Source organism: Coptis chinensis, chromosome 6, assembly GCF_015680905.1.
Source record: "Coptis chinensis isolate HL-2020 chromosome 6, ASM1568090v1, whole genome shotgun sequence".
NCBI lineage: Eukaryota > Viridiplantae > Streptophyta > Magnoliopsida > Ranunculales > Ranunculaceae > Coptis > Coptis chinensis.
Genome location: NC_141461.1, coordinates 90,992,250 through 91,018,457, shown reverse-complemented (window position 1 = coordinate 91,018,457; position 26,208 = coordinate 90,992,250). Strand labels below are relative to the sequence as shown.

The window sequence follows — 26,208 nt, the reverse complement described above, 5'->3', positions numbered from 1 at the left end:
GGCATAAAACAATGTTTGAACCTAGTGCCTATTTCAAAATGTCACACCTTTTCAATCGAAAATGTTTTTCTCAGTACTATTTCAAGAGAAACCCATTTCATTTCAAATGGGGTAACTTAGGAGACAAATTACTCATTTATATCTCAATGGATTTGTGCAAATTTCCATTTTTCTACGATAAACTTCTGACCTTTATGTTTTAACTTTAATATATTTGGTCTTCTCCTTATGTTCCATGGGTTATTTTTAACTTTGATCTTTGCTTTTGGCCAGATCTCATATAGTGAATTACAAAATTATTTTAGAGATTGAAGGAGTAATTCTTAGTCTTTTTTTTAGGAGATTTTTGCAAATGATAACGAACAAGAGAGGCAAATTATTTTATTTAGCTAAATTCTTCCGCTTTAAGGCTTCAACTTAATTTTAGGGTCAACTCCGCTTTTTTCTCCAATTCTTCCTACTTGAAATCAAAATAGATTAGGAGATTTGTTTCCCTTTTAGATTATATAATCCATTAACGGAATTCATATCATATTTTTTCAAACCTTCGACCAAATTATCGGCCTTATGCAAAGAATGGGAACATTTCAACGCCGATTATTTTATGTCTTTCTATCCAAGCAAGATAATCTCTCTTTCTCCTCTTCTTTCAACCCCCTGATGGTTAAAAAAACTGTGGAAACTAAGGATAGATGCTGCTACACAACTTTTTATTTGGCAACTGTATAGACCCCCATTTTATGGCTCATTAAGCCCACAAATCCAACCCAAATCAATTAAGCCCAAGGGCTTAATCCTAGCTACACCCAATAACTAGTCTATTTAAGAATATGTTCAGGTTCATTATTGTAGAAAGATAAGGATAAAAGTTCAAAGAGATAACAATTCTTTTGACAAACAAACACAGTCCTTTTAAGACTCAATCTCTACCAATTTATAAAAAATATTCTCTCTCACAACAAGGAACTACGTTGAAACTTGATCCCTAGAGAATAGATTTCGCTAATTAATTATTTTCACCAATAATTTGGTTCAATTTCATCTCCCCAACATCAAATTCCTATAATTTTTAGCTTAATTATTTTTTGATAAACTTCCGCCAATTATTTTAGTCTCCGATTCGTCAATATTCCGTCTCCTTTCGCCCACTAATTTTTAATTATTTTCACCTATAACTTTCGCCAATATACTTCCGCCAATTATTTTATTTTTAATTACTTCGCCAACATAATAACCCGCGAATTATTTATGCTAATTACTTCGTAATAATTTTTTTGCCAATTATTTCCGCCAATGAACTTCCGCTAATAATTAGGATTACTTTAATTATTTCCAATAATTTTTGCTAATTATTTTCGTTAATAATTTTTGCCAATAATTTTCCTTTAATTATTTCTATTCTTTTGTAATAATAATTACGTGGTCCACCATCCGACTCTTTGTTGCTTTTGACAATGATGATTATGGACGCGCCAATACTTTGTAACATTTATTCTATTTTATTTTTTTTCTTTTAAATCGATGTTCTTCAATTCTTTTTTCTATATTAACTTTTTGCCACATGGGCTTTGCCATTTTAAATAGGGGATGTATAGACCCCCATTTTATAACTTATTAAGCCTGGATCCATCCAATCCAATCAATCAAGCCAAGGGCTTAATCTATCTACACCCAATAATTATTTAAGAATATGTTCGGGTTCATTATTGTAGAAAGATAAGGATAAAAGTTCAAAGAGATAACAATTCTTTTGCAACAAAACAAACAAACGATCCTAGAGAAAGACAATCACCGGTGTCTTTACCATTGCTCGTTGTGTTGAAGCGGGTTCTTTGCCAAAAAGACAACTTTACATTGGGGGTCTCCCTACGGGTGATGTTCTTCCGCCAATAATTTTCGTCAATTATTTCCGCTAATTATTTTCACCAATAATTTACGCCCAATAAACTAGCCGATAATAACCCGATAATTTTTTTAGCCAATTATTGAAATGATAAACTTCCACTTAATTATTTTAGTCTCCGATTCGTCCAATATTCCCGTCTCCTTTTCGCCACTAATTTTCGCTAATTATTTTCACCTATAACTTTCGGCCAATAGGCCAATTATTTTTCTTAATTACTTCCGCATGATAATTTAATTTCGCTATGACTACGCAATAACTTTTAAAAATTATTTATGCTAATTATACGCCAATAATTTTTGCCAATTATTTCCGCCAATGAACTTTTAATTAATTACTCCGCCAATTATATTTCCACCAATAATTTTTCGCTAATTATTTTCGTTAATAATTTTTGCCAATAATTTTGCAGCTAATTATTTCATTCTTTTGTTGCCAATATAATTTTAATTTTCTGCCTCACATCGAACTCTTTTGCTAGGGTTTTGACAATGATTACGCGACGCCAATACTTTGTAACATTTATTCTATTTTATTTTTTCTTTTAAATCGATGTTCTTCAATTCTTTTTTCTATATTAACTTTTTTTGCCACATGGGCTTTGCCCATCCACTAAAAGAGGCGATGTATAGACCCCATTTTACTTATTTTATTAGGATCACAGATCAATTAAATCAATTAAATTTTCAAGGGGCTTAATCCTATCTACACCCAATAACCTGGTCCATTTAAGAATATGTTGGGGTTCAATTATTGTAGAAAGATAAGGATAAAAGTTCAAAGAGATAACAATTTTGACAAACAAACAAACCGCCGATCCTCAATCTTTACCATTGCTCTCGTTGTGTTGAATCAGTTCAAACAAAGAAGCAACTTTACATTGGGGGTCTCCCTACGGGTGATGTTCTTCCGCCAATAATTTTCGCCAATTATTTCCGCTAATTATTTTCACCGATAATTTATATAAGATAAACTTCTCATTAATAACTTCCGCCAATAATTTTCGCCATTATTATTTCACTGATAAACTTCCAATTATTATTTTAGTCTCCGGTCGTCAATATTATGTCTCCTTTCGCCACTAATTTTCGCTAATTATTTTCACCTATAACTTTTGCCAATATACTTCCGCCAATTATTTTTGCTAATTACTTCTAAGGCAATAACTTCCCAAGTAAATTATTTATGCTAATTACTTCCAAACCTTAATAATTTTTGCCAATTATTTCCGCCAATGAACTTCGCTAATAATTTCGGCCCCTAATTGCCGCCAATTATTTCCACCAATAATTTTAAGCTAATTATTTCGTTAATAATTTTTGCCAATAATTTTCGCTAATTATTTCATTCTTTTGTCGCCAATAATTTTGTCTCTATCACATCGACCATCGTTGCTTTTGACAATGAGATTACGACGCCAATACTTTGTAACATTTATTCTATTTTATTTTTTTTTTCTTTTAAATCAATGTTCTTCAATTCTTTTTCTATATTAACTTTTTGCCCATACTTTGCCCATCCTTTAAAGAATGTATAGACCCCATTTTATGGCTTATTTAAGCCCACGATCCAATAAATCAATTAAGCCCAAGGGCTTAATCCTATCTACACCCAATAACTCGGGTCTATTTAAGAATATGTTGGGGGTTCATTATTGAAGAAGATAAGGATAAAAGTTCAAAAGAGATAACAATTCTTTGACAAACAAACACATAATTCCTCAATCTTTACCATTGCTTTCGTTGTGTTGAATTGGGTTCTTTGCCAAAAAAGACAACTTTATTTTTGGGGTAATTTTCACGGGTGATGTTCTTCCGCCAATAATTTTCGCCAATTATTTCCGCTAATTATTTTCACCAATAATTTCCGCCAATAAACTTCTCCCAATAACTTCCGCCAATAATTTTCGCCAATTATTTCCGCTGATAAACTTCCGCCAATTATTTTAGTCTCCGGTCGTCAATATTCCCGTCTCCTTTCGCCACTAATTTTCGCTAATTATTTTCACCTATAACTTTCGCCAATATACTTCCGCCAATTATTTTTGCTAATTACTTCCGCCAATAATTTCCGCCATGACTTCTGCCAATAACTTCCGCAAATTATTTATGCTAATTACTTCCGCCAATAATTTTTGCCAATTATTTCCGCCAATGAACTTCCGCTAATAATTTTCGCTAATTACTTCCGCCAATTATTTCCACCAATAATTTTTGCTAATTATTTTCGTTAATAATTTTTGCCAATAATTTTCGCTAATTATTTCATTCTTTTGTCGCCAATAATTTTCGTCTCCTGTCATCGACTACTGTTGCTTTTGACAATGAGATTACGCACGCCAATACTTTGTAACATTTATTCTATTTTATTTTTTTCTTTTAAATCGATGTTCTTCAATTCTTTTTTCTATATTAACTTTTTTGCCACATGGGCTTTGCCCATCCACTAAAGAGGGGGCGATGTATAGACCCCCATTTTATGGCTTATTATTAAGCCCGGATCCAACCTTAAATCAATTAAGCCCAAGGGCTTAATCCTATCTACACCCAATAACCGGGTCTATTTAAAATATGTTCGGGTTCATTTATTGTAGAAAGATAAGGATAAAAGTTCAAAAAGAGATAACAATTCTTTTGACAAACAAACACAGTCCTCAATCTTTACCATTGCTCTCGTTGTATTGAAACAGGTTACTGCCGAAACAGAACTTTACATTGGGGGTCTCCCTACGGGTGATGTTCTTCATAAGTGTAAATTTAAAGGGGATATCACTTGCTCCTTTTGCCAGAGATGTATTGAAACAACTTTGCATGCTCTCTTTTCCTGTTATTGGTTGAAATTGATGTGGAATGTCTCTAATGCTATGTTGAATATTAACTCTCATGATAATTGGAAAGTCAAGGATTGGCTTAATCTTTTTATCAGTTGGTGTTTTGATAAGGATGAAGACATAAGCATAAAAGCATATTTCGCATTCAATTCCTTTATGAACTTTGGTTGACAAGAAACAAAGCTAGAATGAAGCAGAAGCCTATTAACACCAAACTCATTCTGAACCTTTCTGAGTTGAAAAGAGATAGGAATTACTCTGCTTTTTTTAACTTGTTCTCCTTCTAGGAATATAGCCCTTAATTGCATTACATGTTAGGAATATACAGCTTAATTGTACTTACTCTTTACCAAATACCAAACTATACAAATATTTTATCTTGTAAGTGTCTTGTACTTCTTAGTTAAATCCGAGCCTAGTGTAGATACACTATGTCTTTAAGACAGATTTTCCCCCTCACGGTGCTTGAAGGTTGATGGGAAACTGTCTCCCAAGATAGAACAAATTTCCTTCTATAGAAAGCTAGCACGTCAATTCTATAGAATCAGCGAACACAACATAGTATTTGACTAAGAACAGAGAGAGAAGAGAAAGATCATAACTCTGTGTGATCTGGTATGTCTTTCTCTCCAAATTCATCCACTATTTATAAGTGAGTAGTGCATTTTCGAAACAACACAGTGACTTTTGAGAAAAAGTAAGCAACTCTTTGAAAAGTCACATGTTTCGAAAGGACACACCATTTCGGCATAAAACAATGTTTCGAACTAGTGCCTATTTCAAAATGTCACACCTTTTCAATCGAAAATGTTTTTCTCAGTACTATTTCAAGAGAAACCCATTTCATTTCAAATGGGGTAACTTAGGAGACAAATTACTCATTTATATCTCAATGGATTTGTGCAAATCCATTTTTCTAACATTACAGCCTTTATATTTTAACTTTAATACTTGGTCTTCTCCTTATGTTCCATGGGTTAAAGTTAACTTTGATGCTGATTTTGACAGATCTCATATAGTGGTACAGCAGGTGCTATTGCTAGAGATTCAGAAGGAGTAATTCTTGGTGCTGCTTTTAGGAGATTTTTTGCAAATGATCCTGAACAAACAGAGGCAATTGGAGCTGAGGTAGCAGTTCTTCTTGCTTTAAGGCTTCAACTTAACTCTGTGATCTTTGAAGGAGATTGTCAGACTTTGATTTCTGCTTTTAAAGCTTGTAATAGTTCTCTCTTAGGATGGAACTCTTTTTCTGTCTTTCAGTATGTTTCTTTATTAGTTTCAAGAGTTGAGAGTCATGTTTTCAGTTGGGTTAGTTGTGTTGGGAATAGTTTAGCTCACGGACTTGCGTGTTGGGCTTCAAAACAAATTCCTGGTAGTCACCCACCATCTAATCTTGAATATGTAAACTTTTTCTCTGATCTTTAATGTAATAGGAGGATGGGATTATCGAAAAAAATAAATCATCTTCTGCTCTTTAAACTCATTCAACGTATATAATCATAAGAAGTTCAAAGTAAAGAATCAGTTCAATCAAAGAAATTGTAATTGAGGATGATCAAAACCATTTAAACAATCAATGAAAACTCACCTTGATTCGAACGAAGAAAGAAACTACAGAAATCCCAAAATCTGGTTTTCAAATACGAAATCAATGTTAACCAATTGAAATTGATATTTTTTTTTTTAATTATAAACTAAAAAAATGGGCGAAAATTGAGAGAGAGAGGGAAAGAGAAGTGAAGGAACAGACGTTGTTCGCGAATTCCTTGTTGAGTTTAGCGAAAAAAAAAGTAATTAATCTGAGTTTAGCAAAAAAAAAAGTAATTAATCTGAGTTAACTTCACTGCGTAAGAACCTTTGTAGCCAATAAAGAAGCCGTAAGCTCTGACAGAATATCGCTACCACACGAGATCTATTTGTATGGGGAGATTTATTAAGGATGTGCAAAACATATCTTAGAAAGATATCAAGGAGGCCAGTGGTACACAAAAGTTGTATTTCTAATTGTATCTTCAACAGTAAAGAAATTATCAATTCAAACAGTTTGATAGCTTATATAGAAAAACAAAAATAAACAGAAGGCCATTGAAAGTTTCAAAACAAGATCTAAACAAAAAAATGTCTTTCATCCATGCCAGAGGGCATGCATGCCATTAGAACCTTGGTACATTTTGGCTATAATGGGATTGCAAATGCTGTCCAGCTCCATATCTTGTCATCAAACTCCTCTGCCTCGGCAAGCTGATTGCTCTCCAGCCACTGGATAGCTTTATCAATGAAATCCTCTTCTTATTGGCAGCAGCAAGTTTTGCACCAGTTTGCTCATCCTTCAAGTGTTCCTTATGTTGTATGCATAATTCTCCAATGGATTCTTTGCATCCCCTTTTTCTTATCCTCCTCCTCTGCCTTGTATTTTTCTGGCTCTTGTACCAACTTCTCAATTCTTCCGTAGACAACCTGCCTTTGTCATTGGTAATAATAGCGATTTTTTCCACTTACCAAGCAAAACAAAAATATTCTTAGCTGCATCATCAGTCAAACGTTCAGTATCAGTAAAAGAAACATAACAAGGAGTGGTTCTGTTTCCTTGATCATTAGCTATAATCTCCATGCGATCATGTTGCCAAACACCAGGCACACGAATATATATGTCGTTCCAAGATCATTTTGCCAATCGCGCGCTAGACCTGCACCATTGCGCACTACTGTTCTTCTTCTTACTTACTTACTTTAAATCAATAAAAAAACAAAGAAACCAAGATCTAAATTCCTGAACTTCATAAAAAAATATATAGATAGCACTAGACTTCGTAGAATTACTTGAATGTACGTGGGAGGGCAAAATAGAAGGTTATTTACAACTTTTGGTTCCCAGTTTTCAGAATAATTTCGTTTGAACTTAGGATCAGTTTCTATTTTTTCTAGAGAGTTCTAATGACCACCTTCTATTATTTTATTTTCTTTAAAAAATTCGGATTAGTTTGCTTAGTGCTGCGAAAGGAAATATTTCTAAATACAACATACTGCTAGCTCTTCCCTTTCGTTAGAGAATGCCTATTTCTAAAAACAACAAATCAATCTATTTAGCATCTCTTGATATGGCCTTCTTTCATCAAGTATGCTCAGATCTCAGTAACGAAAGAAGATGAAAATTTTTTACCAGAAAAACTTTGTTCACTTAATATTCTCTGTGACGATTTCAAGGATGATTATGTAGGGTTACCGTGCAAAAAAGTTAAAGGTATGTGAATTACATTCTCTCTTTTGGATATGATCAAACGTTAGTTAAGTTTGATTTTAGGCACTTAAGGTTGGTTATTTTTTAACTTTGAAGTGTACGTAATCATCCAGAAAAGGGGCAGAGATTGAAGCACTCAATAGTCGACAATATGGAATTTTTGGTCCCATGCGCGTCGGACGTCTCTACTGCTACACGTAAAGAATATCTACAGGGTATGCTTCTCAATGATCATGGTGATTAGTGTACGAAGAACAATGCGACGTCCCTTAATGGCTTAATTGGGTGGCTGAAATTTAAGAAAGAAATATAGGGTAACAGTCTCAATTCATAATGTTGCCCTGTTGTTCATGCAGACACTTACTCTAACTAATATTTATGCCCACGCATTCCAAGTGTGCGTGATGCTCTATGGTCCTAGCTAAGCAAGAACTCAATACTTTCCGCTCTTTCTTTCATTGCCTCATTGGTCTGGTCATTTGATATAATAACCTTGTTATTTTCGTTTCTTGTATGGTTTGTTCTCTATCCAGGGCCTCGAAGATTTATAACTATTATAAGGGATACTCCTCCAGCCCATTATGTCTTGAATATACAATCATTTTCAATCTATTCCAAGCTCCCGAGACTCAACTCGGCTGTTTTTGAAGTAGGAGGCTACAACTGGTATGCATTCACCCTGACCCCTCTTTAACAAGAACAAGGGAACCTTGTATGTTATTGTACTTTTTAAACGCAAATACATGTGTTTCATTGTAAATTTTAAACAACAAAGAAGTGAACAAACACATAAATTGTTGCTGTTGTTGTTTTTTAAAATTCTTTGGAGGCTTCGTAGCTTGAAACTCTTCCAATTTTCATATTTGGTTTATATGTGTGCAGGAAGTTGTCCCTCTGCCCAAACAATATTCAAAATGGACAAAGATATCTTTCTCTGTACTTGGTCATGGCAGATGATAGTTCTCTAACACCTGACTGGGAAATTAAAGCAGAGTTCAGATTGTTTCTGTACAACCAGATAACTGGAAAATACTTGATGGCCGAGGGTATGTAATATTCACGCTATATACATTATTACTTGTGTTACCTAACACATGATTGCATTAAAGTTTATTGTGGTTTGGCATCTTGTTAACATAGCATTCTGTTCATCAGGCACCCATGAACGACGTTTCAGCTCAGTCAAAAAGGAATGGGGATTCTCTCAGTTCATTTCTATGAGAACATTCAAGAACCCTTCCAATGGCTACCTTGTTGGTGATAGCTGTGTGATTGGAGCTGAGGTTTTGCCTATCAGAAGTAGCGGAAGAGTTGATCTTTTTCAATTACAGATCCAGTGGCTTGTCTTCCCGAGTTTAGATGGAATATCGGGAAGTTCCCAAAACATCGATTCGATGAAAAGCTGATGAAATCACCAACATACACAGTTGGAAATTACAAATGGTATGAAACCCTGTTGCTAAGTTTCTTCGTATCCTCTGTGCCGCTACCAATATTATTAGCGATCATAACATAATTTTATTTTCCTTGCAGGGAGATAAAATTCTGCACAAGCACTCATGTTACAGTATTTTTGAAGTTGAATGACAGGGAAGATCTTCCGCCTGGAGAGCAAGTGTTTGTTAAGTTTAGTTTGAGTTTGAAGGATCAAAAGAATCAGATTAAGAACATCTTCACAGGTAAACAAGCACAGACTGAAACCATCTTGGAAATTTTCTAATTCATCACTTTTCCATAATTTTATATTTCATATAGAGAGAGGACAATAATAAAGTCATCATTAAACTGGAACATTGAGATTAAGATGCATTCTTTTGGAAGTTTGATATTCTTACAACTGAGTAACTGACTGGATATAAATGTGATCATTTCAGATCAACGTTGGTTCAGTGCAAAGAACCTTGAGGGTAATACACAATGCCAGAAAAGGGGTTTGCTATTGAAGCACAGCCCCACTGAAATTTCTGTCGAGGCCAAGGTGGATATCCTCGCAGTAGCTAGCACAAATAAAAGTTAACTCCGATGGTCCACAGTCCATACACAGGCATACTGATATTTCTGCCAAACACCAACTTAAGATGAGCTTACAGCTAACCGTGGTTCCTGTTTATATCGGAAGAATTACATTGTTCAGGAAGATGTCCATATGTCTGTATAAAATTACAATTTCTGTACTTATCGTTGTATTTTTTTTTCCCGATAGTAAGTACATATCACTCTAATTAGAACTATACTTTCAGCATGATCAGTAAATGTAATTTTTGTCCCTACTGCAGTACTATATATTTGTTGCTGTTTATGCATGTGTGGAGAACACTAAGAAATGAACTTGCTCTACAGCTTTTTTTCTTCCAATTATTGGCGTCAAAAGCTGTCAAAAGAAAAATAAAACAAAGCTCCAAAGCTTATTCCATATTGCTAAAAGTACTCCAGCACATATTTCCTTCTATCCCATATCTGTCTTGATCACGCACCATGGCCCCAACCATTAACCGCCCCATTCTCTCTGTTTGGAGAACAAAGTCCAAAGTCCAATTATCAAACAATTTTGACTCAAACCACGTATAGTTCATCAACATCTCAATGTCTAAAGCCGGAAATGTTGTAGTCCAACTATCGTTTGGGATTTCAGAATTTTTGGAAATTTGGATAACCGAAATTGATAATATTTCAACCAATGTTATATTTTAATTTTGACAAAATTTTCAATCATCTCGACCTTATGTTGTTTTTTCCGTATTTTTTTAAAAACCGAAATATTCAATGAAATTCCGACATTCCATTCGGAATTGTAAACACTGAGTCCAACCTGCCAAAGAGTATCATGCCGTTTCTTGACTTTCTTCATAGTTGTGCAGATATAGCTATAGGTGCGAAATTTTGTACCATGGGCAAAAACTCAAAACCATTATAACATACTATATATTTTCATTTTATAATTTTTTTTTGTTTGGTAAGTTAAAAAAAAAAAAGGAAAAACAAAATAATTGATGGCTAATAGTCTAATACCAAATAACTGCAATTGAGAAAAACCTCCAATAGAATCACTGATAACGTTCATATTAATAAATTTTCGTCATAATCTTCATCGATTTTGACAAATCATTACAATGACGCCAAAGGCCGTCGTGCACTCGTGACTATTGCTGAGTGGGTGGAAGTGCAATTCAAGGAGTTCTCAAATTCGAGTATTCTTTGGGACTCCGTGTAATTAGGGGAATGCTCTAGATCGGTTTTGGTGCCTAGCTACTGTTACTCTGGACAAGGTTCACCAAACACCTGTTCAGTCTAGTACTGTCATGGATCAGTTTTGAAAAATGGAAAATCGAAACGATAAGATAATTGGGTACTCCAAACTGAACCGAACCCAACGGATAATAATATATTTTATTTGAAACCGAACCAAACTAATAAAATATACTGCAAACCAAATCCAAACATATCCGAATAAATAAAATAGATTAATTAATTTTAGACAGACAATTAATAAAATTTATATAAAATTAATTTTAAATATTATTAAAATATTATTTTATCGATTTCAGTTCGGAAAAGACAAACCAAATTTTTAAAACCCAAACTGTTTTTTATTGGTTTGGTTCTAATCAGTTATCGGATTATCAAAACCCATTAAATGCCTATTTCACTCTACAATTTGTCGGTGAGTTAAAAAACCGCAGTTGTCCACCAACACATACTCACTACCTATTTCTAGACAAACTTGATTGATGCCTTACACAAACGTCAAACGACTCATCGTGGAGATAAAACATACAAAACATTTGTAATGAATTTCTAACTTGGAAAAAATCATTACGATGTAAAACAAAAATAAAACCATAATTTTCAATATACAAAATAGAAAGAAAATTAAAAACAGTCATGCCATTCTCACCAACTTGTTTAAAGAACATAAACTGCCCACGCCCATGTCATGCCTTCACTCAGCTTTTATTAACTGGTAGAAATCTAGTACTACTCACTCACTCACTCACTCACTCTCACAGGCTCACTCTCAAAACTTCAATCTTCTCTGCCACACAACAATAGCTTGTAGACAAACTACTACTTTCATATTTATCATCAACACTAAGTAAGTAAAACCAAACTCCCATTTCTTTGTACATTTCTCTTTGTTTCTTCTTCTTGCACAATTTCACCAACAAAACATCTCCACTTTTCTATAAAGAAATACACCATCTGTTAAGTGTTAAAAATTCAATATTGTTTGTCAAGTGTTCCTCGTTTCCTGCAAAATTTTCCACAATTAAAGTTCTTTTTGGATTTTTCTTCTTGGGTGTCTCTAAACAAGCATTAATTCTGGGGAAATTTTGTTCTTTTTTCCTATTTATGTATAAAATTAGTAAATTTCAGTGTCTAATATCTCTTATTTGATTCACAGATCTGCAGGACCTGATCATAACAAAATGTTCCAATCAGTTTTGTCGAATTTCTTCGTTTTTGCGGCATTGTTACAGTTTCTTGTTACACAACAGTGGTTGGTTTATGGAGAAATGGTTACTTGTTCGGGCATTGTACCAATGAAGTATAGAAATGATGCTATTTCGATAACTGATTTTGGAGGTGTCGGTGATGGGCGTACATTGAATACTAAAGCGTTTCAAGAAGCGATATATCGGATTGAGCATTTAAAAAGGCGAGGTGGAACGGTTCTTTACATTCCTCAAGGAGTTTTTCTTACTGGGAGCTTTAATCTTACTAGTCATATGACATTGTATTTATCTAAAGGAGCTGTTATTAAGGCTACTCAGGTAATCATTTTAACGACATTCTAATCTATGTGTTTTATAGTAATTGTATCTTTATTAATATGTAGATGTAGGTGACATTCTTAGATGATCATGGTAGGTGGGCCTCACCTACTTTGTAAGGACAGAAAAACAATGGTGTATATAATACGGATAGCTTATTTATGGTCACATGGTATGCTAAATATTATTTATTGGTATTGATTTCTTGGGTGTAGATATGTTTAATTGTTTTGTGCTTTCATGGTGGGGTTTCTGCTTGAATTTTAGCAGCTCTTTGCATGTGCTTCACATTTAGGTGTACTGTAAAGTTTCTACTAATAGAGTTTGCATACATATATGAATAGATAATGTATGTGTCTTTATGTGTGTATGTTGCCTTTGTCCAATAACCAAGACAGTTAAAAGCTGTTCAAAACTTCATATGAGTAAAAAAATATGAAAAAAAAATAAAAAGTCCGAAACTGTTTTCATGTTTCAGATGGAATTTTCTTTTGTAGTGATTAGCATACCTAGATGACACCATTAAATGGAATAAACAATGCGTGTTGCATGAACAGATACCAATATCTAGAATGATTCATCTGGTGGATGGATTCAACTTTTGTTTAGTTACTGTCCTTGACAATTACTGTAAAGTAGATTTGCTCATGTATTTTACTTTTCTTATTGGTTGACGTTGTAGGATTCTTCAAATTGGCCTCTAGTTGCTCCCCTGCCCTCATATGGAAGAGGGAGAGAACTACCAGGCGGGAGGTATATGAGCTTTATCCATGGAGATGGACTGCATGACGTGATAATCACAGGTGGATTCTAACTTTCGGTTATCCAGTCTAGAATCACATAGCTTGAAGCCAGTAAAATAGATAAGATTCTGTGAAAGTTGAAGACACATTCGTAGATAGAGCAAGATCATGAGATATTTCGTATATGCATGCTAGTGATCTAGCACGTGCACACTTTTTAACGTATTTCTAAAACGTGACACTCCAGTAGAAAATTAATTTTTACTAGCCACTAGGACATATGATGTGACCATTTGAGCACTGAGCAGTCAGCTTAAGTCTTGAAAGTGCAGGCATTGTTTTCACTTTTCATTTTTAACTGTCGGTTTTGTACAATTTCAGCTAACACTACATGTTTTCACAGGAGAGAATGGTACAATTGATGGCCAAGGTGATGTATGGTGGAACATGTGGAAACAGAGAACCCTCCAGTTCACAAGGCCACATCTCGTTGAGTTCATGAATTCTAGGAACATCATCATCTCAAATGTGATCTTCCAGAATTCCCCTTTCTGGAATATTCACCCCGTTTATTGTAGGTAATGTTGGAAATATGAACTTAAATCACAAGCATCAGTTTTGGTGAATACGTCAACTTGAAAGCCTGAAAAATGTCGGTGGGTCTACAACCCATGCTGTGAAATAGGCAGTCAGTCATCAGTGAACCATTAATGTACTTCTTATAAGGACATGTGTGTGTTTATGATATTAATTGCTTTTCAATCAACAAATGCTATTCTTTACTTAAGATCCCTACTCAGAACCAATAACCGACACTAGCAGAATGAAAAGGAAAATAGTGATTAGCTGGAATGCGTGCTGACAAGTTTTTCTCATTTGCAGCAATGTTGTAATTCGACATGTGACCATTTTGGCTCCAGCTGATTCGCCAAACACTGATGGTATTGATCCAGGTACGTATTACTAATCATACAACGATCCAATTGTAATTATAAGTCCATTTTGGTTAATGTTTTATATGATGCTTAATACATGCCACCAAAGGTGCCATCAGGATTACACACATCTAACTTCACACTACACCTTGTAAGACACTGATCTATTTGCAATATGTGTTCCTTGTTCCTAACTGTTAGCTGTCTTTTGATAGTCAATCATTTTGGTTAGGATTGAACTGTGCTATTTACAGTTGATCAGTAAAAAGTCCATGTTTTCATTGAATTAGTGGCCTATTGGTATGAAACACAACCTTTTTTTTTCCTGATAGATGTGCACTTCTCTTAGTTAATTAGATTAAGTTTTAACCATATAAAAGTTAATACTCATTCACGATCAACTAATGCAGATTCGAGCTCCCATGTCTGCATAGAGGACTCTTACATTGCAACAGGGGATGATCTAGTTGCCGTGAAGAGTGGTTGGGATGAATACGGGATCCAATATGGGCGCAGAAGCCACGGAATCACCATCAGGAGAGTGACAGGATCGTCTCCTTTTGCAGGAATTGCAATCGGAAGTGAAACCTCTGGTGGGGTGGAGGACGTCTTGGCTGAAAACATAAATCTCTTTAACATGGGTCTTGGCATCCATGTGAAGACAAACATTGGGAGAGGAGGTTTTATAAAAAATATAACTATATCAGATGTGTACATAGAGAATGCCCGTAAGGGAATAAAGATAGCAGGAGATGTTGGAGACCACCCAGATGATAAATTTGATCCAAATGCCCTCCCTGTTGTCACGGGTGTCACGATAAGGAACGTGTGGGGTGTAAAGGTTCAACAAGCTGGTTCAATACAAGGCCTGAAGAACTCACCTTTCACTGGGATTTGTCTCTCCAATATTAACCTCCATGGGGTGACTGGACCAGGGACGCCACCCTGGAAGTGCTCTGATGTCAGTGGAAGCGCTAGTTCAGTAAGTCCCTCGGTGTGTTCTCAACTGACAACCATCTCAGGAAATACTACTTGCTATAATTCCTTTTGAGATGTGTCTCCACAAGACGCTTTAATTTCTGTTTCTTTTTATATATTTTAACAACATCCTATTTTTCAATCTTTTTTGTTTTTTTCCTCATCACCAATTCACCATATCATGAAGATTGTGTTCAGTTTTTACCCTGCCACAAACAAATTGTAGGAACTTTGAACTACTTGCATCAATCAAGATGTATGCATTTTCCGAGTTCTTCACAGTCAATCCAGAATCAGTCCTCTATCCTTAAATTTCTAATTTTCCCAGTACTTGCTTAGAGTTCAGATGCAAAATTTCACGGACGTCAAATAAAGGGAGATTCAGTTATTGATCACACATAACTACAGCATGGTATTGCAACCTTTTTCATCACAAACACACAACCTTTAGATATATCAAAAACACAATACATTGACGAGGAAGAAAACATTTCATTACATTTACATCGCTGTACTAGCTTATTTATGCTTCTAAAGCTCTATATGTTAAATATATTTCCAAATATCTACAAACATAATAGAGATCACATGCAACACCACATCTCTTTCATTATTATTATATACCAAGTCACCAACTTCCTCAAAAGTCAAAACTGACCCAAAAACTTCCTAGCCTTGTTGAAAAACCCACCACTCTTCTCCAAATACTTCCCATGCTCCTCGGTCAACTCCACTCCGTTGACTTTATTAGAATCCTGACTCATGATCATATCATTCCCATACGAAGATTTTTCATTACGATGATGATGATGGCAACGATGCCGATGGTGTTGAAACTTGTTCATGAACGGATCGTTCAAGTTTATGTTGTTGTTGTCTTGAAAGTGTCGGTTAATTGGATGTAATCTAATTTCATACATGACCGTAAACGGACGTACGGTTCCAATACGACCGAGTGTTTCGGTATTTTTCATGAAGTCAGATTCCGGTATTTCCCTGAAAGGAAGATTGGGTTCATTTGCACTTTCTTTGTTGTTTGATTGGGTGGATTCAGCGACGAGGTTTTCGGGTTGAAGAGTTAACTGGAAACTGGCGTGGGAGAGAACGAAGAGGGAAAAGAGGAGGGTGAAAATAACTGTGAGATTTGCCATTGGAGAAAGTTGGTTGAAGAAGAGATTGGAGAGTTCAACTGGGATTTTATACATGGTGAGATGTGGGCAGTTCGGGCAGGTTAAGTTTTACTGATTGGTGGAGTGAAATGAGCAGCGGGCAACGGGTAAGCTAACGTGTGACCCACTAACGGGAGGAGGAAGCTTCTTTTGATTGTTCTCTTCTCTTGACTTTGTCGTTATCTTGACTTTTGGACACGCCCACTTGAGAGACTTAGAAGAGTGTATATTTGGGGTATCTTACTTTTTTTTACCGGCACAGATCAGAATCTGTTGTCGTGGGATTGAAAACATTTTGCTGAAAGGATAACATTTGTAACTTTTGACACAGATGGCGAAGTGTCTAACACGGCAAAATATCAGAACTTAAGGTGAATCACATATTCTTGAAATATGGCGTGGCCATGTTACATAGGTGACAAGTGAATCATCCAGTGTGGCTAAACTCTGGGTTTTCAGGATCTCAAAATTTAAACATTTATTATTAGATGGTGAAAATTATCAAAAATGGACTGCAGTACTGCTTTCAGGATCCTCCAACACCGGTATGACACTGACAGATGTGATACAAGGTTGTAGACAAAACACGCCGTGAGGTATACTGAACGTCTGAACCAAAAAAGAAAAATAGGAGGAAGATGAAGCACATATGGATCGTTTAATAACAGACGAAAAAATGTTACTGACACCCTACTTCTGTAAAATGATCAGTGGCCATTGGGGCGCATGCCCGTTACAGGTGGTTGAACATTTGGGCCAGGCATCTGCATTATTAAGGGACCCGGACCCATCTCATAGTGCAGAGTCCCTGGGGGCATGTACGTATTACTAAACTGGTGCACCATCGGTTGATACACTGGTGCTGAAGGCAACCCCCATTGTGCAGTTGGCAGAGCAGTATTGACCACATTAGCTGCTGGAGCGAATTGGGGCCCGGCGTACAAGGGAGCATGGGGACCCACAATAAAACCAGGTTGCTGCCCAAGAACCGATGGTTGCGTATTCAACATGAACAAATTAGGGCTAGTATAGTCTCTGCTCCGGTCGTTGTTCACCTGAAAGCAGTAAACCACAGGAAAGTTCAGTTTCAACGAGCAAAGCTTCGAAGTTAGAAAAGGAAAACAACAGCTACCAACATGGAAACATCACTTAGCACATAAGATACAAATCAATTCACTAGGGGGAAGTAGTTCAAACTTGCGAAAAAAAATTTGGGGTGGCAGACCCTTGTAGATTCAAAAATTTCTTACATTTCTTACAACATTTTAACTAATTCGAATATATAATAATTGGTTTTCCCAAATTTTAGGGTGGGGACTGCCACCCCTTGCCACCCCTAGATCCATCACAGCTTCCAACACATCTTAAGAGACACAATACTGACTGTATTTGACCGTGGAGTACCTTTACACTTAGGTCAGTATGGCGTGAATATGAGATGTGAAGCTTGCAAAACCCCCCATCATAGATGCAGTGTCCTTCCAAGGCTTCCTTAGCGACAACAGCTGTCTGAGCATCTGAAATGAAAGGAGCAAATGCATTGAAAAATTGCTGCAAACTGATAAGTCTGCAAACTAATTTCCTGTACGGCACAGAAAAGTAAGAACTTAAAGAGCCAACAAGAGGACCTGGAAAAACAAATACCATAACTTGATAATTATAGCCAAGTTACGACTCCATCTGTCCATTTATTAGAGAATTCATTTACATTTTTCCCCTACAATATGGAACGTAGCCAAAAAGAACAAGTAAATTATTTGCTCGAGGAAACAATGTTCCTAGTAATTTATTTCGTTTCAGCCCTCAAGAAGGATCACTTCACTAACCAAAAAATATGAATATTGGATGGAGAAGGGGGTCAGCAATTGACTTTTCCATTTAACGATGAAGGGATAATTAACAGGAGCAAACAGCAATCCTATTAACCTTTTCAATAAACTGACCTGGGTACTGAATTAGAGCATGAGTCCCTCCATTCTTCTCAAACATTGCGATTTTTTGAACTTGTCCAAAAGATGAAAAGACCTGACCACATATTACAGGTACTCAGATGAACAGATCAAGATAAAATTAGCGAGTGGGAAACTGCAGGAAAATATTTCACGTACCGTTTGCAAAACATCCACATTCACTAAATACTGCATATTCTCAATTGACGCAAGAAGAACATTACTCTCTTGTTCCTGTTTTGTCCCATCAAGACCAACACTAAACTGCACGAAATACAAATACAAGAAGTTTTAAAGAACAAGCATAGCTATCAGCATGCCATAGAAGGCAAAATGTGAGTTACATGTACAGTGATAAAAATGGCCCTCGATTGGCAACGCCACATTTAAGATGTTACTTGACATACGCTTGACTGCAGATCTAACTATCCATTCTATACTTTGCTTTACTTTAAGCTTCAAGTTTCTCTCAACTTCTCTTCTAGAAGTCCAAAAGAAGCTGCTGCAATCTTTTCACATTCACACTCTTATCAGATCTTTTTGGGATTTATTAAGCTCCAAACCCCTTAAAAATAAAAGTATCTAGAACACCTTTTAAGTCAAGTTTCCTTTAAGTGTATATAAGCAAAGTGGTGATTTACCTGACCACTGCCATCTATGGCAGATGGAGCAACAGGAAGGTTCGGATTTGTATAGTCCCTGAACACACAAAATCATAAATAGTAAATTAAAAAAGAGTAGGACAACCATCAATAAAGAAGCAACTACAGACGTTCAAACAGGAACAACTCGAGGTATATAGCAATATTTGTTATCCAGTTATCCACACATGATGCAATGGCCATCAACAGATATCAAGTTAATCAGTTGGTTAATGACGACCAATTATCAAGACAGACGAGCAACATAATTCCTCATCAAATATGAGAATAAGCATACCTACTACGGTGGCTCTGAAACTTTACATTCAAATCAGTATGTCCAGAAAATGTTATCTTCAGCATACATGTATTCACACGCTCAGGAAGCAAGTACCTGAAGCAAAATGTAAAAAAGTGAAAAATGCATTACTCTTTGTAGCAAAAAGAAGGCGGAAAATTGAGGAATTGGGAAAATAAATTCAATAGTGCTGAAGGCACAGGGTACTTCTTGTATTTACATAAAACGAAAAATCTACGACAAGTACCCAGTGTGATTAAGATTTAATACATAGATGTACGTGGCAAATCCCACAAAATGGAACAGCTTCACAACACCAACAAAAGAGCTTGGCATACAAGTTTCAAGTTCTAGAAGAATTTTCATGTCAAAAAGCACACCGGGACATGTCGAACAAAATTGGAGACATTATATATCAAACTCATCAGAATTTGCATGCATGATGCCAAGTACTGTGCTTGGAAACTAATGCATGCATACATCTGTTTGCTATAAAGAATGACAATTGTAAACCTCGTAAATCCTATTTGATATTGAAAAATAAATCGAAGAACGCACAAATAATGTATTTCATGTCATAGATCATCCATGTGGATCAAATTTGGGCCTGAAAGATGCTAGCATATTCCAATAAATGATTGCGTTCGACTCTCTGAGTGCCATGTCCTTGGATAATAATATTTTGGAATCAGATTTACATACTTATAGTTGATAGTGTTAAGAGAAAAAAAGGGGGTTGTTTTATTTAACCCCCCCTACGTGTGCAGTGTTTTGAGTTAACCTCCCACTTTGAAAATCACCTTACTTCTCCCCCCCCTCCCTTAGTATTATTTATCTTCTCCGTTTGACTGAAAACTCAAATTTGATCGTTAAGTTTGGGGGGTTTATACAAACCCCAACAACTATTTCAGAATGGCAACATGCTAAATACCAACGTTTGGGAAACAGAAAATTGACGGAGTGGGGGGTAAAGTCAAATGATTTTCAAAATGAGGAGTTTAACTCAAAACGCTGCACACTTAGGGGGATTAAGTAAAAAAAAACCCAAAAAATAATATAAAACAACAGAAACAACTTAGTACCGAGGAATGCTTCTTCCATCAAGTGTACTTCTAGCAGTAGATGCAACTTCTTGATCAGAAAACTGGATCAGCGCCTGAAAAAAAGTGATATTATGCGAAATAAGTTTACAAACAAAAACCAAGTAGGAACAGGCATACAAAGAGAGAATAGAGTCAGCAAAATATACAAACCTGAAACCCAGCTGTCTTCTCGAAGGTAGCAATCTTTTGAACAAATCCAAAAGCAGAAAATACCTGCACCAACAGCCGTAAGTTCTTGATAACTCTAGTGTAAAATTTTCAGTAGTAAAATGCATGTATTTACTGAAGACGATGAATAACATACAGAACTCTAACTAATAGGCACAAAAAAAATAAAAACTATCGAGAAGTATTTCAGGAACTGATCAAATGGGTAAACACTAAAAAGCTATGTTACATGGACACACCATATTTTAAAATAATCTGTGTTGGATACATATACACGTGTCCATGTCGGACACATATCGGACACATTGTCTGTGACGTACCTCAATTTTTAATATTTCCCCATGTCAAACAATTTGTATCTGTGTCGGAGATGGACATACGTATCCGTGTCAATGTAACTTCGCTTAAAAGTATTGGCAAAGAAATGGGAAAATCACTATGATAGCTAAGAAGGTGCTTATTAAGTTAAGACTTAAAGTAAGCTGCAAGAGTTCCACAATTGTAATGTTGTTTTTGTGTCTACTACCTCGGTTGTACAATCAATAAGGATTAAGGAGTGAGAGATTGAGAAAGCTTAGTGTCATATATTCGGATCTGGAATGATTGTTTGGAACATTGCATCTTGGGTTTCGGTTGAATAAAGTAGGAGAAAAGGCCAGGCCAGAGTTACATGAACATTTAGAAAACAAAAGGATTGGAATTCAACAAAGACAGTGCTACTTTAAATTGCTAAGTAGAAAGTGCTTTGTGTTCTAGTATAAAACAAAAATCCCTCCAGTAGGAGTATAGAACTCGTATAATGTTTTGCAAATGAAAAATACAAGAGTCCGGTACTGGTATGTTAATATGAACACGAAATTCAAGAAAGACATAAATGTGACAAAAAGTTACAGCATAATCACATAGCACAAACGACAACATCCATTGAATAATTTATCCAAATGTTGTATATACTCAAAACAAAATAGAGGGTCACCCACACACAATGTATGACTTCAAGAGAATCATACAAACACACCAAAGTGCATCAATAATTTTTGGTATAAGACCAAGATTCCAACAGGAAGTATGCAAAAGCAAAAAAAAAATGTACCGAAATTTCGTTGAAAGTAAATTATTTCCGATTCCATTAAACTTAGAATGGGAAGCTATGGGTAAGGATGGAAGGGAGAAAAAGAAAAGCATGCCTAAATCTTTAGAGGTAATGAGAAGAAGAGGAAGAGGAGTAAGGGTAAAGAGGTAGTGGTGAGCAAAGGAGAGAGAAGACAAACACATATGAGCTTCTCCTGATGAAGTAGGCTGCCATTCAAGATGTTTCCATGATATGGACCTGCTGATCCATTTAGATACAAGTCAAACACAAGTTTCACAAACCCCATAAGGAAAAACTCATTTTCATCAACATACTTATTTATGTAAAGTACTTTTTACATCAGTTGTCCAAACCTGAAACAACAAAGAAATGGGTTGTCTACTTACCAAGTGCAACACATCAATGCTAACATCATGCGGCTCAACACCTTCAAGCGTCACCAACAAGACATTTCCAGTAATATCTGCAGAGGTTTTATTATGGACTATTTCTTGCCTGTTGGAGTATTGCAAATAGACTGTTTTCCCTCGCAACTGGGCAGGATCTGATGATGATGAATAATAAGAGATCATGGAGATTGCTTGGTTCAAATCCGCCTAAGAAAAAACAGAATTAAATTATATCATTCACATAGGAACAAGGTGACAATGAAAAGCAAAGAAACACATGATTCACACTTACAAACTCAATGAATGCCTGATTGCGGTTTGCTCCAACATTGCACTTTGTATTAACAACTTTTCCAAATTGCTTTCCTAGTTCAACCAATTCCTCATCTGTGCATTCCCATGGACAATTTCTTATATGGAGTACCTTGGACGGTGGTTGAGTGTAACGGAACTGTTGTTGCTGACTTGTTGACGTCATTTACAAGACAACTCACTCCCTCTGGCAGCAAAAACCAAGTATGGCACATTTATTTTCAAAACTCTACTCAATTCTACAACATAGATTTCTAAATTAACTAGTTTTCTTTTAAAGGCTTTTCCCATATATTACAAACAACATGTTGCTTTAACTAAAAATAATCAAGCATAATCATAATAACATCTTCAATAGAGTGAGTTCAAATCGCTATATTTCCATTTTGGTCCGCAAGTCTCAAAATCTATCTAATAAATAGATAAGCCAAGTCCCTATTCGGTGTCCTTTAGCAATGTGCGTTAAATGTGTGCAGGCAGAACTCACACGACTTTCACATTGACATGTGATATTCATAATATACATATGTAGGGGAGGGATCTAAATACAACACTTTATACAACAGTTTGTGCAACACCCTTTTATAAGTTGAACTAAGGGATATACTTTGTAGTTATGATCTTACCACTATAAAGATCATATCGACAAAATCTTAGATCATTTCAAAATCTCTACACGTTTCAAAAATTGATTTGAAAATGTGAGTTTATTTGAACGGCTAAGAACTAAAATTATGCAACCCTCATTTGCCATCTTTAAGAAATTTCCAAATAAGGCATTTTTTGAAGAGATGTTATCCATGGTGGGAAGACGACATCCACAAAAAATCAAGTCGTAAATAAATTAGTAGAGTGAAATGGAAGCCATTGTATAAAAAGTGTTGTATATTGATCCCACCCCTCCCATATATATACATATATATCAAAGGTTTGCGAAAATAATGAGCTAGCTCGTGCTCTATATTTCACTTAACTCAGATACAAATTCGAGAATTTACAGCACGATAGTTTGTATTTAGAAGTGAACAACTACAGTTTATTCATCAGTCTATTTATAAGGATCAAATTTTCTGATTAGAAGCAGATTAACAACAAACCATTACAACTTAAATTAATGTTTTATAGGGGCTTTATATTAGCTACCTCTGAACAAATTATGTAAAATTCGATAACATAAAGAAAATGAATCAATTGAATTCTCAAATTAGAGAAACTTACGTGAAATTAGGAGCAAAACGACAGATTAGGATTTCTGGTATGAAATGGGATTATGAGGTTTTGATTCTGGTATTGGGGCCCAAATGTTTTTCTGACACCAGGCCCAGCTGATATACCATAATTTGTTCGAAATTTCAGCGCTGGTATATTTACACAGCTTTGTACAACTAAAAGGGTAATTTCCTAAATAGTAAGGGCATCTCCAATGGGGGGTGTAAAATTACATCTCCACCTAGGCTCCACGTAGGTGCCATTAGGATTTTACACCTCTAATTGTATAGTATTTGCCATTAGGATAATTTATAAATAATTTATAAATATCTATCTATCTCTCAAATGGAAGAGTGTAAAAAAATATATTTTAAACTCGGACGTCATTTCCAAGTGGCGTCCCCTAATTTTTAATTTAAATGGGGACGTCCAGTTAAAAATTACTTTAGAATTAGAAAGGGACGTTACTCAAGTGATGTCCGAAAATTATTTCACTCACGGGCGTCGAAAGTGTAAGTTTCAGGTGTTTTTATTAACTAATAGCGAGAGGAATTCCCACCCTCTATTAGCTAATACACTATTACCTACGGTATAACACCCCCATTGGAGAGAGTTTTTTTATATTTGGAGTGTAAAATTTCCACTCTATACGGTTTACACCCCCCATTGGAGATGCCCTAACCAATAATGTAATCCCAAGTAGTAGTAACCGGTTTTCAATTTTGTCTTGTCAACTCAGTTTTGGACATTTTTGCTCCTTTTGTTATTTTATGAGATTGCCTACGTGGACTTGCAAATCTATTGCAACGTACTCTCTCTTCACTTTTAGTACTTGAATTGAATAGTAACCAATAATGGTCAATGTAATCCCAAGTAGTATAGTACTATAATAGCAACCGGTTTTCAATTTTGACTTGTCAACTCAGTTTTGGACATTTTTGCCCTTTTTGTTATTTTAAGAGATTGCCGGTCCGCTTTTAGTAATAATTTGAAGTGATTTGATGGGTGGATTTTTTTATTTTTTTTATTATTATTATTATTTTTTTTCGATAATCTGATGGGTGGAAATTTACCACATATTACCTTAGAGATGAACATATGTAAATGAACAGTTAACAATGCGTTTGGTTTGGTTTGGAAGACTATGTACATTCATCGAGATTGGTAAAATTACGATGGACATTTTACATTAAGACAGTTTATATTTTTATTACCAAAAAAATATAATTAATAAGCAAAATATAGAAAAATAACATTAATTAAAATATTAGGATAGTAAAATTGATTAAACCTACAATATAAATATTAAAACCAAAAGAGAATGCATGTTCTTAATTACAAGGTTCAAGAGACAGACATGTTCTTCCTCCAAAACCATCGTCAACAAAAAGTACAAAACCTACACAAACTCATACAATACATAAACACATTAACATAAACAAACATCAATCTTCTTAATCTTCCTCCTCATTGTCCTCGTCCTCGTCCTCCTCATCCTCATTGCCATCATCACCATCACTACCAACACTTGAACTCGAACTACCATCATCATCCATGTCTTGGTCCTCCCACATATATTAATGTGTATCTCCGTTATAGTAAGGGTCGTCCCACATCCCTTCATCATCTGCTTCTTCTTCATCATCATCTTCTTATGTATAATCATCACTCGAATATGTATCCCACAGTTCATCCTCATCCTCCTCGTATGAATAATCAATCGTTTCACCGCCTAACCAATTTGGGAATCCAGGAAGAGGCATTAAAGAAATAGAGATAAAACTTTTGAATGGGAGTAGTTGCTAATAGTGAGAAGATTACAATGTGAGAGACGCAATTTGAGGTGACTATTATTTCCAGAGTGGTTTTAAAGAAAACTTTGTGGGAAACGAGATAGTGTAATTATGTGAGGTGGTTAGTTGACTTTATTGTACTGTAAATAGTCATCATGGCAAACACAAAAGCCAAGGGTCAGCCAAATACCAATACGAATATGAAGCGAATTTTGTCAAATGTAATTCGTAGCAATTTTTTGCCCATAATAGAGGACATGCAAATATGTAACTCTAGGGCATGCAACTCTATAAATGAATTGAATTAATTAATAATTATCAATGTACAGGAGAGTTACTAATAGTCATAAGGTCATAATATAGTTATTAATTGGATAGAGGAACATGAACACTATTTTGGCGAGAAATGTGAAGATTGACATTTGTCCCCTATTTATTGAAGACGTTTTATTTATTTAAAGGCAAACAAACCTATTTTCTAATATTTATTTCATGATATTTAGTGGCAAACATGTTTCGGCATGTTTCACCCTTCACGATATTTAATGGCAAGCAAAAACCCAGTTATTTCCTTTATTTTTCTTATTTTGCTTGTATTAATTAGTTAGACAATGTATAGGAGAGTTGTTGATATTACTAGGGTCGGCATATGTTTATTAATTGAATAGAGGAATCAACATGGACA

The 26,208-nt window shown here is 35.3% G+C and overlaps 3 protein-coding genes across 4 annotated transcripts; 2 read left to right on the top strand and 1 right to left on the bottom strand.

The window, feature by feature from the left end:
* Window positions 1–8,525: 8,525 nt before the first annotated feature.
* On the top strand, window positions 8,526–10,254 carry LOC147495349 (uncharacterized). Its single transcript, XM_086567747.1, has 5 exons — window positions 8,526–8,637; window positions 8,854–9,017; window positions 9,127–9,414; window positions 9,505–9,650; window positions 9,846–10,254. Exons 3-5 carry the CDS (start codon window positions 9,377–9,379, stop codon window positions 9,986–9,988), a joined length of 327 nt encoding a protein of 108 aa, XP_086423873.1. The 5' UTR covers window positions 8,526–8,637; window positions 8,854–9,017; window positions 9,127–9,376; the 3' UTR covers window positions 9,989–10,254.
* Window positions 10,255–11,708: 1,454 nt separating this feature from the next.
* On the top strand, window positions 11,709–16,565 carry LOC147495348 (putative polygalacturonase). Of its 2 annotated transcripts, none has more exons than XM_086563975.1 (6): window positions 11,709–12,064; window positions 12,374–12,743; window positions 13,426–13,546; window positions 13,890–14,064; window positions 14,369–14,439; window positions 14,832–16,565. In XM_086563975.1, exons 2-6 carry the CDS (start codon window positions 12,399–12,401, stop codon window positions 15,470–15,472), a joined length of 1,353 nt encoding a protein of 450 aa, XP_086420101.1. In that variant the 5' UTR covers window positions 11,709–12,064; window positions 12,374–12,398; the 3' UTR covers window positions 15,473–16,565. The 2 variants fall into 2 exon arrangements, with proteins under 2 accessions (XP_086420101.1, XP_086420102.1); XM_086563976.1 differs by lacking the exon at window positions 11,709–12,064 and adding an exon at window positions 12,076–12,173.
* Window positions 16,566–17,020: 455 nt separating this feature from the next.
* On the bottom strand, window positions 17,021–23,871 carry LOC147495347 (polypyrimidine tract-binding protein homolog 1-like). The gene is made up of 11 exons (XM_086563977.1): window positions 23,740–23,871; window positions 22,502–22,708; window positions 22,207–22,416; window positions 20,710–20,772; window positions 20,539–20,612; window positions 19,457–19,552; window positions 19,159–19,216; window positions 18,677–18,781; window positions 18,512–18,593; window positions 17,973–18,085; window positions 17,021–17,623 (listed from the first exon to the last, which is right to left on the bottom strand). Exons 2-11 carry the CDS (start codon window positions 22,685–22,687, stop codon window positions 17,276–17,278), a joined length of 1,335 nt encoding a protein of 444 aa, XP_086420103.1. The 5' UTR covers window positions 22,688–22,708; window positions 23,740–23,871; the 3' UTR covers window positions 17,021–17,275.
* Window positions 23,872–26,208: the final 2,337 nt, after the last annotated feature.

What these genes read in the sequence shown, in the direction of transcription:
- LOC147495349 (XM_086567747.1), top strand. Translation starts at nt 9,377, where the DNA reads ATGAAATCACCAACATACACAGTTGGAAATTACAAATG. An exon ending in ACAGTTGGAAATTACAAATG is followed by an intron (nt 9,415 to 9,504) that starts GTATGAAACCCT and finishes TTTTCCTTGCAG; the next exon opens with GGAGATAAAATTCTGCACAA. An exon ending in GATTAAGAACATCTTCACAG is followed by an intron (nt 9,651 to 9,845) that starts GTAAACAAGCAC and finishes TGATCATTTCAG; the next exon opens with ATCAACGTTGGTTCAGTGCA.
- LOC147495348 (XM_086563975.1), top strand. Translation starts at nt 12,399, where the DNA reads ATGTTCCAATCAGTTTTGTCGAATTTCTTCGTTTTTGCGGCATTGTTA. An exon ending in GCATGACGTGATAATCACAG is followed by an intron (nt 13,547 to 13,889) that starts GTGGATTCTAAC and finishes ATGTTTTCACAG; the next exon opens with GAGAGAATGGTACAATTGAT. An exon ending in ATTCACCCCGTTTATTGTAG is followed by an intron (nt 14,065 to 14,368) that starts GTAATGTTGGAA and finishes TCTCATTTGCAG; the next exon opens with CAATGTTGTAATTCGACATG.
- LOC147495347 (XM_086563977.1), bottom strand. Translation starts at nt 22,687, where the DNA reads ATGACGTCAACAAGTCAGCAACAACAGTTCCGTTACACTCAACCACCG. An exon ending in ATCAGGCATTCATTGAGTTT is followed by an intron (nt 22,417 to 22,501) that starts GTAAGTGTGAAT and finishes GTTTTTTCTTAG; the next exon opens with GCGGATTTGAACCAAGCAAT. An exon ending in GATGGAAGAAGCATTCCTCG is followed by an intron (nt 19,553 to 20,538) that starts GTACTAAGTTGT and finishes ATTTTGCTTCAG; the next exon opens with GTACTTGCTTCCTGAGCGTG.